Raw genomic sequence first — 13510 nt, forward strand, 5'->3', positions numbered from 1 at the left:
ACAGTGAATAGAAACTGAAAATGGAAAATGAAAGGCCCTTGATTTAGATGACACAACTTCATTAAAAAGTCAAAATAAAATAGCAGCAGTCAAAGATATCTCTGCAACAGAAATTTTTAAAGCTAAATTACATCAAAAACTTAAAATGTCAAGGCTTCCTAGAATAGCACACAATCCAAACCATAGATTTTGATTTCACATAGCATAATTCATCGTAAGGTGAGAACTGGTAACACTGACTGACAGATAACCTTCTTCACCTACCAAATTCTCTTCTTTTCATTTCCAAATCAAACAAGAAAGTAAAGTCAGACAGACAACAGTTCACTATTTCCTGCTTTACAGACCATTTGTGCCAATGATTTTGGACGGATAATGTGATGTCGAAAACCAAAAACCATTATATACATATATATATAATAAAATAAAATAAAATTCACTCTGTAACATGATAAATAAATTTTTGATTCAGAAATAAATATGCTCTTGAATCAGGGCATTATTTTAAACTAATGAATCCGAAGATATGAGAGAGGAAAAAACCTAAAACAAATTTGGCCATTTTAACAGGAAAAAACCTTAAACTAATGGAGGGACAAATTCTGCTTTGCCTCAAGTATGTGGCCTCGTGGAGCTCTCTTGGGATTCTTATTGTTAGCTTGCATTATAATTAACCGGAGACTGTAAGAAAGCCCAACCTGTGACACTAATAATTGCAATAACCAGGATAATTCTTCTATCTCGTTATAACTACAACATGATTAATTTATTTCTGAATCTAAAATTCCCCTCATACCATAAATAATTAAAAAAAAAAAGCTCCAGTGATCATGAGCCAAGCCATGCATGCAAACAAGCTCAGTTTTGGGTCCATTTCTTGCTGGCAGGTGACATTTCTGTAACTCTTATCTCTAGTCTCTTACTCTAGATTAGCCCGAGGGGTAAAAAAAAACCAAAATATATATAAATCTAAATCTCAATTTGGTTCTCTATCTCCTCCCATTAAACTATAATTGCATTTGATCTTGTTTCCCATTTTATAATCACCTTAATAGCTATGTTCCACATCTTGCATTTGGGATAAGGCAACGAAATAGCAAAGCAGGTAAAGAAGCAACCAAGTCAAAAAAATTTTATTCCATTCATACACATACCGCTGCAAAATCAAGCATAATTGAAGCACAAATATCGAATTGCAAAGTTATTTCCATGATATCATACATAGATCGAACAAAGAAAGAGATGCAAGATAAGGGCAAAGTTGAAATCAAAGGCATAAATTGAGGTGTACCTCCAGTGATGGTGATTTTGGAGAGGAGTTTGGCGAAGTCATTCTTAACGATGACGGAGCTTGGCGTTCTCTTCGCAAAAAGCTTCGATCTTGTCGGTGATGGGAAGCTCAAGGGATCGGCGATGGGAAGCCTCGATCGAGAAGAAGGCCGAGAGGGATGTCGTCGTTGGTGCCGGCAGTGGCTTCGCCGACAACGGTGATGTCGAATGAGGCTCTAAGGGAGACGATCGTTGGGGTTGGAACTTGGAGCACGAGGCGGCAAGGTTTGATCTTAGGGTTAGGGCTAAGGGAGAGGATCACTAGGGTTTGTTATTATTAGTACTAATACTTGAATTTCTTCTGAAAAACGAGTAAAAATAAAATAAATTAAATTAAATGCTCACATGAGACGGTTGTTTTTTCATTCATTGCACACTTTCCATATCATGTCTTTGAGTATAAATTATTGTTATCTTAACACACATGGTATTTATTATCATCAATAAATATAAAAATAACTTTTTAAAATATTAAAAATAAATAAAATTTCCTTGTTATATAAAATTTTCTTGCAATATTTAAATAAAATATTAATTTTTATATCCGTTTCTAGTCCGTTTCTAGGATTAGGAATGGATATTTCTAATATATAATAATATGTAAATAAAATATTAATATTTTGATCCGTTTCTAGTACCTTTCTATTAGAAACGGATATTATCTAATATTTTCTAATATTTAAATAACATATTAATATTTCATCCGTTTCAAGTCCTTTTCTATTAGAAACGGATTAAAAACGGATATTTTTTAATATTTTTTAATATTTTATAATAATTAAATAAAATCAACAAAAGTCAAAGCGTGCTTCTGGCGAAATAGTCGGAAGGAGATAAAGGGCTACAATTATTGTATTAAATTCCAAACTTCTTGTACTTTCAATGAAGTCTATGAATTCATGAATGAAATTTATTTGTCAGAATCTGTTTCTTTTTCACACTTATTTTCTTAAAGAAAATGTCCAGGGTAATTAACATTAGGGGCAAGCCCCTAATGGAAGTCATGAACCTATAATCCCTTGAAGTCTACAAAAAATTAAAATTTGATTTGTGATCCATGCTTTTTAACCGGTCAATCCTAATTAAAAGGCCAGGTGGAAAGAAAGGAGCCCACAGAGATATTTATCAAGAAGTGACAAGCACACTTAAGTCATTGTTGTGTTTTTGGATTAAGTCTAAGTGTCTAATCTAAGGATATTTACAGGTCTAGCACTAGACAAAGGTTATATATAGCAAGAGATGCAACAAATCAAACAAACGAAGAGTATATTTATGGAGCTATGGTACCAAGTATATAAATACTCCAATTTCTCAATGTGATTAATAGCCGATGCTACTGTAACAATACAACAAGAAATCATTTAGATGTCCTCTACTCATATTCAATCATTCAATTTTAATTTGTTTGGATGAAGCTCCAACATTCATGTTCACTTACTGTTGTTTGCTTATGTACATCTTTTTTAATGAAAAAAAATTGGTTATAAAATACCGTTTGTTTTAAACACATTTTTTTATAAAATTATTTCTAAATTCCTTGTTGCAATTGTACAGGAACCGTTTTTCATAAAATTATTGAGTGAATCATTTGCATCCAAGCTTCTTTAAAGTTGAGAGACTTTTAGGATAAATTACTGTGTTATTCATCATATTTGAATTTTTTTTTTTCTTGGAAAGTTCATTTGTTCTTGTGGGTAACTTTGGCAATTGGATCTGAAATATATTGTAATTTTATTAATTTTTTTTTAATGGACATAAAATTTAAAAGTCAAATGGACAATAAGTGACCTACTAAATTAATTATACTCACAAAATCACCATCTCATAAAATTGTTTGAAAAACTAAAAAAATTGTAGGTTGCTAAATTCCGCCATCAATCATAGAGATTAAAATACATAAAAATAATATAAAAATATAACTTATTGATATATATATAAAGAGTACATAGACCTAAAATATATTTACCCATGAATCTACTTTCACTGCCCCTTGCTTCTAAAATCATGGCGCACTGGAATCCATTCTTAATTAAAAATAAATAAATAAATAAATAATAAAATAAAATAATAATAATAATAATAATAATAATAATAATAATAATGCTCAACAAAAAAAAATGTTAAAATTAGGTCAAATTTGGGGAGATAATAGAGAAGCTATTTAAATACAACAAAATGACTTCCATTGAAGTAATCTTAGGCTGATGGAACATGTGCAAATAATTAAAATGAAAAAAAATATATATAATGCAATAATAATTTGGTGAAAATACCCACAAAATATATATATATATATATATGAACCGTGCCTCCAACTATCAGTAACCTTAATTAATATTTTAGCATTGAGGTCTTAATAATAGCCTGGAAATCATAGCCCACCTTATCACATTTATGAACCTCCAACAAATCATATCCCTCTGACATTGATCTTTGCCATGTATATATATATATATATATATATAAATATCGGAGGGACCTCAAGGTCCTTTTCCCATTTGATTAAGGACATCTACACAATTATTCCTGTTTGCAGGGGTACAAATGCAAATTTTCGCAAACAAAAACCATGCGCGTGAACCTCCCACAGAACAAAATAGACATCTCAACAAACATACCAGATCTCTTACCAACGTGCATTCCACAACTTCTCTGGTCCTAAATTTCATACAAGAGGCCACCCAAATAGCTCTCCACACAAAGAATCACCAGCAATTCCAATGTCTCATCCCTCGCCAAGCCCACCGAGGTACGGCATCAGCATGTCCGAGACCTCCGGCAGCCCAAGCTCAACCCCCAGCCGGAGTCCTCAGCTACCCATCACACTCCTGCCAGCACGAAAAAAACACCCCCCGAAGTCCGCAAAGATATTCAGAGCCATTCGCTCGATCGTCCGCTCATTCCCAATCATCTCTCCAGGCTGCCGGTTCCATGCAAATATCCCCCGAGGAAACACTTCGCATGATAGCCATATCCAAGGAGCTACTTGCACCACCGGCACCCTATTCGGCCATCGCAAAGCTCGTGTCACACTAGCTATTCAAGAAAACCCAAGGAGCATACCTTGGCTATTGCTCAAGCTGGGGATCCCCACCACGAAACTCTTGCAGGAGGTGACCTCAAGCCTAAGGATCGCTCTGGAGTGCGAGAAGCTGGTTGGTAGCAAGACGAAGATCCTTGATGAACCAGTGTGGACAGCCTTCATCAATGGTCGCAAGATTGGCTATGCGGCCAGAAGAGAGCCGACAGACACCCATCTTAGCATTATGCAGTTGCTCCATGCCATATCCATGGGGGCCGGCGTACTGCCGGATGAGCTAACTGATCCTGTTGATGGTGAGCTGACCTACATGCGAGCTCACTTTGATCGTATCATAGGAAACAGAGATTCTGAGACATTTTACATGTTTAACCCCGACTCCAAAAGTGGGCCGGAACTCAGCATATTCTTTGTAAGAATCTAATAAAACAAACTGTAAAGCAAATGCAAGCAGACTTCCTCTAATTGTTCCGACAATTTTGTTATAGCTCCATAAAGATAAAAGTATAACGCAATGTTCAGCTAAAGAAAAGAGGGAAATTAATAGTTTTACAAACCAAGGCCGACAGTTCGGCCATCTCGTCTCCGAAGCCCTGCAGTGTACTGTCTCTCTAAATCTATCTGGAGCTGCTCCTGCTGCTCGGCACGGAGGCCTCCATCCTTTTCGCCCGGTTTCTGCTCGAGGTTCACATCGCCTTTCACACCCTACAATTGGCCATAGGCACCAAGGCAAACTCAGGCTCTAAAAAGGGTGTCAGTAGGAGGCGAGATTTCCAAAAGTTACTCATTTTGAAAAAAGTGCAGAAATGTAAACGGTTGTCAAGAGTGTCTCAATGTAACTATTGCAACAATGGTTTCAGTCACTGGAAATAAAGAAATAGAGATTACCATGAGCTTGTTGAATTTCTCTTGACATTCTCGGTCTGCAAATGATTGTAGATCCCACCGTTTGCTTGGCTGGCAATTTACAGGGAATAATATATGCAATAGATATTGATTATCAGGTATAACTCCAAAAGTGAAAAAAAAAATTCTGCCAATAGAATTGGCACCGCTCGAAAGGAAATAATAGAACAAAATTACAAGTATCACCTCTTGGGTTGTAGTGTTCTTTTTGCTACCCCACAGTAACTTCTTTTTCTGGTCAGTAGACATGTATCCACCCCCCACAAGGTTCTTGTTGACTGTAACATATAGACAGTTTTAAGAAAGCTTGTAGTTTCATCTGATTTAAATGATAATATCTAACTTGTGCAGTTCAAAGTTTAGGATAGAAGTAAAGAAATTTTACATCTTAGAAAAATAAATAAACAAATTCAGCCTATCTAATATGTCACTGAACCTTTCAATTGTCACCTCACAAAAACCAAATTGTCTCATATATGAAGTTGGCACTCTATTCTGAAATATGTAACAGCTTAGCAGCATTGGAATATTTGATGAAAGTATCCCACATGTCACATCAATATATGCACTAACCAGAATAATAAAACATCAGGTTGATGTCTAATCAGGAAATATTCCTCGAAGAGCAGAACGTAGTGTGGTATGTTTTACTTTTCTTAGTGGCACGGAATTCTGAAGGAATGCCAGACCTCTCTGTCCTTCAACTAGGCATGATATCAGACCTCCATAGAGTAATGACGTAAGAATTTAGAGTCTATGTTGGTTCCACTTAATTTTTCTCATTCACCAAGGAGATTCAAGATGGGCAACTGAATGAGAAACCATGTGGGAACACAACTATCAGCTTAACAGGAAGGTTGTGAGGTAATAGGGAGAAAAGTGCAGCTAATACTCTTTTGAGGTTGATTGTCTAATATACTGTCCTCTATGCCATCCCGCACATCAATGCACTATCTGAAAGTTATCCAAAGACACATAATTTTCAAATAGGTAGCACATGGTAATTGAATTGGCCAATGAAGAGATAAAATAGCCTAACAATAATCTACGCATAAAAGTTAATTACCACTAAGGACAAATGAATGATATTGGAGTTGAAGGCTTAAGAAATGATTATCACATTACCAGACATGGGCATCTGTTTGCACAAAAATGTGCAGCAAAACAACCATTACACACATTACAAAAACATAATGAAGCATGACTAAGGCTAGGGAGGTGAATTTGAGAAAACTGAATAAAGAAGAATAGAAAATAAAAATGGAAGTCAATCCACCATTTGACAGTACTTGAAAAGCACACAAATATATTCTGACAAAAGAGTTTTTAATAAAAAGTAGGATAAGTTCGGCAAATAAGAGATCACACAACAATAACTTGGAGTACTTGGGCTTGGAAAAAGGAAATTAGAATTAAAGATCAGCATTTTATTTAAAAGAGAATTTCAGTTTCTCAGGTATTGGCTAAGGTTCAGGAATATAAGAGAATTTCAATTTCTCATTTTTTTTATAGCCCAATGAACAGATGCAAAAGATAACCAACGAATCTTCCATTTGATTTCTTTTTGTGATATGATCATTCTTAAGCACTTTGAGAGCTATATTATCTGGATGAAAGGCCTGCATATTAGTGGAGACTATAGTAAACGTGTCAATATCTTCCTTAATCAGTCAACATATGCCTGGGACATAAAGAATATCTGCAGGACATGTTCATAGAATTCATGAATTCATCATGCTCAAGACAAGAAGATAGAAATATATGCTTTAACACCAACCTAACTCAGCAGCTTGCATAGCTTTAACCTTCGCTGCATCCAGATCCTGGGCAGCATCAACCTGGTTGGTCGCAGAACCAGAAGGTTGTATTGTAAATTTACCTGCCGTCTCAACTTGCTTTGAACTTGAGAATGGTTTTTCACCTGCAAAATTGCGAAAAGATACTGAATGTAAACATTAGATGGAATATCCAACCCAGTACAAAGTAATAAGGACAACCTTCTTCCTGAACAAGTTTGAGCTTTTTATCAGAAGAATTTTGATTATCTGGTATGTGTTCCTTTCTCCTTTCTTTGTCGTGAAAAGTTGAACTTTTGCTTTCACTTGTCCCCAACTCTCCACTGTACTTCTTGTGCTCATCAGATTCCTCACTGTTGTGTTTCCTCTTGTGTAACTGATCATTCTTCAGCCCATCCAATTCCTTATTACTAGTTTCATGAGCATCTTTAGAGTGAGCATTACCACTATCTCTCCCCACAACTAATTCTTTTAAACAAGCTCGTGATTTATCATTGTTTTGATCTCCAGGACTCCTGCGGCGATCAATTCTCTCATCATGAGCCTCTCTATCTCTACGTCTGTCTCTATCTCCAGTCCTAACATCATGTCTGCTAGAGTTTCCTGGCTTGCTTCCATGGGCAGCTCTGTCAGAATCTTTCTCATTGTGTTTATGATGATCTGAGGTTAGACTATCTCTTTCCCTGTCATTACTCCTACGTCCTACATCGTCAGATCTATCCCTTGTATACTTACCAACATTTCGCCAGCTTTCTCTAGATCTTTCATAATTGCTGTCCCGCCTTGTATAATCAGAATGAGTACTACTCCTGAAGTCTCGATCTGAACGAGAAGATCTGTGGTAACCTCTGTCTTCTTCATCGGCAGGCCTGTTGTGCCTATTATGGTCATCATACCTCCGAAAGTCATGGGAATTGTTGATTGTATGTCTATCAGAATGTCTTTGTGAATCACCGCCTCTGCTTGATCTGTTGCCACCAGAATCACTTTCCAATACTCTTTTTTCAACCCTTCTCTGCCTATCGCTGTGAGTCTTGGCACGATCTTCAGTGGAGTAGCTGGACTTCTTTCACACCTGGGGCTGCCTGTAAATGACAATGATGTCAGTTTGAATATCAAAATATATTGATGAAAATTAGTGCCAACCTCATCAAAACATCTAATCTATGAAAAGAACAGTTCAATTTAGTGGAACTTAGGCGCTAAAAGGAGAACCAAAGTAAACCAAAATAAGAATTATCCTCAATTTATAGATGACAATTCAGTGTGAACAGAGAATTGATGATTTAAAAGACATTTTTACCAACTATATGCATAAATATGTTATGAAGGGGTAATTCAAGAACAACCAAAGTGATCCCTTGAAATTGTTGTGCCAAACTTACAATCCTAAACGCAAACTACAAGAGAAAAGAGGATAATAAAAATTTTAGAATAACCATGGATAACATCGCTGATGACTTGTAGACATGATTCAACCAAAGGATCGTATCAAACCTAAACTTGCATCTAGAATATAAAACAAGTTTAGAGTAACATCATTTTATTTATATCAAAGCGTGTGACAACTTAGGCTTCAACAAGTTATAAATCAGGAATATGATTAGAACCTGAGAGTAGGAAGAGATGGGATTGCAGGCATCCCAAGACGCTCATTATAACAGCTAAAATGATCCATGAATGACGCAAGTAGCAGAAAGGTTATGCATGAAAAGCCAAAATAGCAGAATAGAAAAAGAAACAAAATAGTGATTGCAACAATTGCCATAGTACATATCTCTAAAAAGGCAGCCATGTATCTCAGATTCTGTACAGTCAGCAAAAACAGCTTAAAAACTATTTATAATTGTTAATAGTCTGAACTGATGAAAACAAGTCAGAAACTCGCAGATGAAAACAACTATCATTTATATATATATATATATATATATATATATATATTCAAGAGGGGCACTATTCTACAAGTAACAATTATCAAGAACAATCAATAATGAATATATTTGGAATAAGGGCTAATGCCCTGACTTCCAATTACAACCACATAGCAGATTACTGTTAGCTCCTAAAGAGACAAAATCTTCAACAATGTAAAACAAGCATTAGAAATGGAGTCAATCACCAAAAAAACACTGTAGCATATGGAGGCTCAAATATTAGCATATTAATGTCCAAAGTACATCCTTCTAACAAATATAACAGTATGCAAAAGGACTAATATCTAAGTAAATAAGCACTTCACAAATTTCATGATAACTAAGATTGAGTTTCAAACCAAAATTAATAGAATTATGAGGGTAGTAAAGCATTAGAACATCAGCCTTCCAGCTAAGCTAGTTATACACTCATACTGTCAAAACTCAAAAGTATATCACGCCCCCACAAACTTTACCAGAAAATGAAGTACAGCTACAAAAGACACCAAAAAAGTAAATATTATATTCCTTTCAAGGTCTCTAAATTAAAACTAAGCCAATGGCAACCAAATTTTACTCAAGTGGACTCATTGGAGCGCAAGACGATGGAAACAAATGCAAGACAAATTATCTATGCAATATAGAACATAACGCTTTGTGACCATTATGCATGAGACTAAGGGCAAAAGGCAAAAGAAAACAAGAAGGATTATGCCTCTTCACCAAAGAAGATATTAAAAGACCCTGCAATAATGCAATTTGAGTATAACTCATTCAACTGTATCCTCAAATGTAGTGAATTTTTGACTTAGTGTTGATAAGAGGAAATTATATAACACGACATGTCAATGCAAATTAACAGCAAAAGAGCAAGAATAGATGGTAAAAATAGACCATAAACTACTGACCACCAGATGAAGATGAATCAGATCCATCAACAGGGGAATGACGGCGATACTTCCTAGTTGCCATTTCATTTGAAGGTTTGCGAAAGGATGGCTTCATATCCACATCATCATGGGGCCTGGAAGGTAAGGTGGAATCCATATGGAGAGCACAGTTGCTAGATATTGAACAACAATAAAACCAATTGTCAGCTGCATAATAAATGAAATCCATAATACTCAAAATAATGACCCTCTATGCAATGTTAGAGTTATAAAGATTGATTGGAGATGAGATGACATGATGAGAAACTCAAAGAAGTGCCATGAGCAAGTCAATAATAGAAATTAGAGGTTCATAGCATGTGTACATCATCATGCAAGGGCATGCAGGAATCATTAATAAATACTTGTGGAACTTATGTCAAGATTTATCAAACCCTTCAAAATGCTGGAAAACTAAGTGATGCGGGATGTATTGAGGAGATGGCATGCGCGTTCATGCGGAAGTGGGACTCGAAGTAATAAGGGTATTTTAGTAATTCGCCGGGCAGTGGAGTTTTTAGGTTACTTGGGCCTAGTCTGATGGGAAACGGGCCAACAAACACAAGTCACTAGTTTGCTGCGCAAACTCGTGAGTCATGCATGATTTCGGCCAAATTCCATCGTTTAGGCCTCGAAAACCCTGATTTTGCTATTTTTAATAATAATTGATTTCGCCATTTCTTTGGCTAGAAATCTCTGATTTGTAAGCCGTTTATGGCGTTAGTCTTTATTTTGTTAACTCTTTTATTTCTTGCCGGTATTTGAAAATTTACCAATTTTGGTATATTTTCGAATTATCTCCGTTTTAGGATTATTTTCATATCTTTGATATTTTTTCCTATTTAATGTAAGCCTATGGGCAAGAGGAATTCAGTTTGGGTAATAGTTATTCTCTTGAGTAATAAAATTTACTCTCTTTCCAATTCCTGGCTATCTTTGATCAACAGGTTTTGAAGGCTTGTACTGGGTATTCGTGCGCGAATCAACAGTTCGAGTATATCGCTACATCACTAAGCCTTATACAACCTTTGGAAAATGTCACAACTCCTAGTGCTTTAATAGAAAATTCAACATGAATACATGAATCTAAATACAACTACAGAATAATAGCATAAGCATGTAACCCATAGTCTAGGAAAAGGAAAAATAAACACAACAATTGAAAAGGAACCTTTTTTATTTATTAACATGCACAAACTGGAGCAATTAGTATCTTTAGTTTAAATTTAGAAACTTTAGTGAGCAGATTTCTTATTTAAATCCAATTTAATCTTGATAGAAATGGATTGCACCCTTCCATAAGTTCGTAGGGCTCAAAGAAAATGATTTTTTGTTCAAAACTATATTAAATACTAAACATCATTGCAAGAGATTTGCACAAACAATTTTCTAAAAGCAATAAGCAAAATCCAAACCATTGTTTCCTGCCATCAGTTTAAAATTTGATCTTCATGGAAATTCACATAGAGGATTAGACAACATTGTTGGGCATAACTCGTCAAGCTAGAATGTTGACAAACAAATCCATTACATACTCAATGTTGTTGAAGGGAGCATATATTTGTCTTGATTATTTTGTGCCTATGACTGCTATGACTGGTCACTTGTTAGTTAATTGATGACTGAAATACTAACCAGCTGCAAAATTATAGGCAGTGATTGCTAGACAGTCTGCTTAGAATAATCAAGGTACCTAACACCTCTCAACAGACAAGCATCTCATGAATCCTGAACCCACTAAAGTTTATCAAAGCCCATTACTGTGCATCATCATCAATCTTAAACGTTTACAGTTTCAACAAAAACTCAGACAGAACACCATCAATGATAATAAAGATATTATGCAAACGCTAGCCTTATAAAAGCTTATAAAGGTCCGTGCTTGTGCATCATCATAGTCAACCATGACAATTTTAATTCACTCATGAATTTTCTTGAAACCTTAGATTTTGCATAAGCATTTACGCCAGCAACTCAAGTAGATGTCAACCACCAAAGAGCACCAATACCAAATCCAACTTCCTCTGTCAGAAACAGAATCTATCTGTCATGCCCAACACCAAGTCCAAAGTAGATCTAACTCTACAGAGTTTTTACCATTTATACACAAAGAGTCAAAAGACACAAACAAATTGGAAAAGTTGAACCTGGAATATGGGACACCAGCATAGTTGCAATCTAATAGCCTCAAACAATGAGACATCCTGCAAACAATTCAAACCCTTTGACCACCTCAAAACTTATCAAAAAACCAGATGATCTCTTATATTTCAGCTAAACCCAAGTTACCCAACTATGAGTTGGCCCGCCCAAATTTAAAAGGTGTAAATGCTTCAAACAATATAACTTTCAGCATCATATTCTAATATTTGTGGCATCAAAATAAGGTTTTATGGAGCACCACCTAATGTCAACAAATATCAATATGTCAACAAAAAATTTGATTTTGATATGCATCGAACGTCCAATTCAGCATAAAAATTACTGTCATAAAAAAGAGAAAAAATAACTCACATGAAGCAACATAATCCAACTAACCACAGAATGAGATCCGATCCTCATCTTACATAAAAATAGAAAACCAAACAGACAAACAAACGAAAAAAAAAATCAAATCAAGCACTCGAGCAACATTAAATTCCCACTTCATTCAATATGAGCGGAAAAATTGAAATTTGATAGCGTCATAGAGATCAAAGTCAAGAGATAAACATCAGCTTATCAGGGGAAAGAAATCACAAACAAGGCAAGCAATTCTTCATTAGAATTAACACAAGAACTTAGTAACCTTGTCAAGGTTGATGCCGAGAGTGGATAGATCCTCAAGCTTCGAGTTCGATTGCTAGGGTTTCAGAAACCCTAGCAATCGAACACACCCAGATAAATATTGAATGCTTCCGCTATCCCTCCCCCTCAATTTAAGGTAAACATGCCCCTTCAAGAACTGTGGGTCTATTTGCAAAAACCTCCTCAAGTTTTTCTGAATTTGTAGAGAATTGTTCAACTTTCAAGGATCACCGGCTTACAGAACAAAAGAAAGCGGTAAAATTTTCTGCACATTTTTTTTTACTTTATCAAATTTAACTTTTTAATCTTTGGTATAATACCTTGGATAGTCCCTCTATTATTTTGAAAATGATCTTTTAGTCCTTCTATTATTTTTTTGCCCTTGAAAGACCACTGTATTATCCACTTTGGGAAAAAGTAGTCCCTCAACCTAACTGTCGTCTCCTTTTCCATCTCCAGCGTTGATGTGGCATTAATTTAGAATAAAAAATTATTAAAATATTACAAAAAATCAAAACCCATTTTAATCATCCTCGTAATAACAATCATGGGCTTATCAGACACGGGTGACCAAATGGATCTAAACCCAAAAGTTAAATACCCCCACCCTTCTACAACCGGGTGACCAAATGGATCCAAACCTCTGCCAAGCGACCGGCAACCATCGACTGCCATCGCTGCCAACACCACAAGTTCCCTGTTGCCGTCCACCAGCACTTGCGACCACCAACTCCGGCACCGCCGTCCACCAACACCTCAACCATTTGTGTGTTCATAAAGCAAACACTGGAGGATAAAGCACAACCCGAT

At 35.7% G+C, this 13510-nt stretch overlaps 2 protein-coding genes across 2 annotated transcripts; one reads left to right on the forward strand and one right to left on the reverse strand.

The window, feature by feature from the left end:
* The first annotated feature begins 3647 nt into the window (after window positions 1-3647).
* On the forward strand, window positions 3648-4826 carry LOC120267133 (protein MIZU-KUSSEI 1-like). Its single transcript, XM_039274835.1, has one exon. It carries the CDS (start codon window positions 4050-4052, stop codon window positions 4791-4793), a length of 744 nt encoding a protein of 247 aa, XP_039130769.1. The 5' UTR covers window positions 3648-4049; the 3' UTR covers window positions 4794-4826.
* On the reverse strand, window positions 4801-12800 carry LOC120267134 (arginine/serine-rich coiled-coil protein 2-like). The gene is given in 8 exon segments (XM_039274836.1): window positions 4801-5074; window positions 5258-5326; window positions 5462-5553; window positions 7053-7196; window positions 7273-8029; window positions 8032-8156; window positions 9893-10047; window positions 12702-12800. Coding segments are annotated over 7 exon segments (1482 nt in total). The 5' UTR covers window positions 10032-10047; window positions 12702-12800; the 3' UTR covers window positions 4801-4918.
* Between the last annotated feature and the right edge of the window lie 710 nt (window positions 12801-13510).

The sequence above is a fragment of the Dioscorea cayenensis genome, chromosome 8 (assembly GCF_009730915.1).
Source record: "Dioscorea cayenensis subsp. rotundata cultivar TDr96_F1 chromosome 8, TDr96_F1_v2_PseudoChromosome.rev07_lg8_w22 25.fasta, whole genome shotgun sequence".
NCBI lineage: Eukaryota > Viridiplantae > Streptophyta > Magnoliopsida > Dioscoreales > Dioscoreaceae > Dioscorea > Dioscorea cayenensis.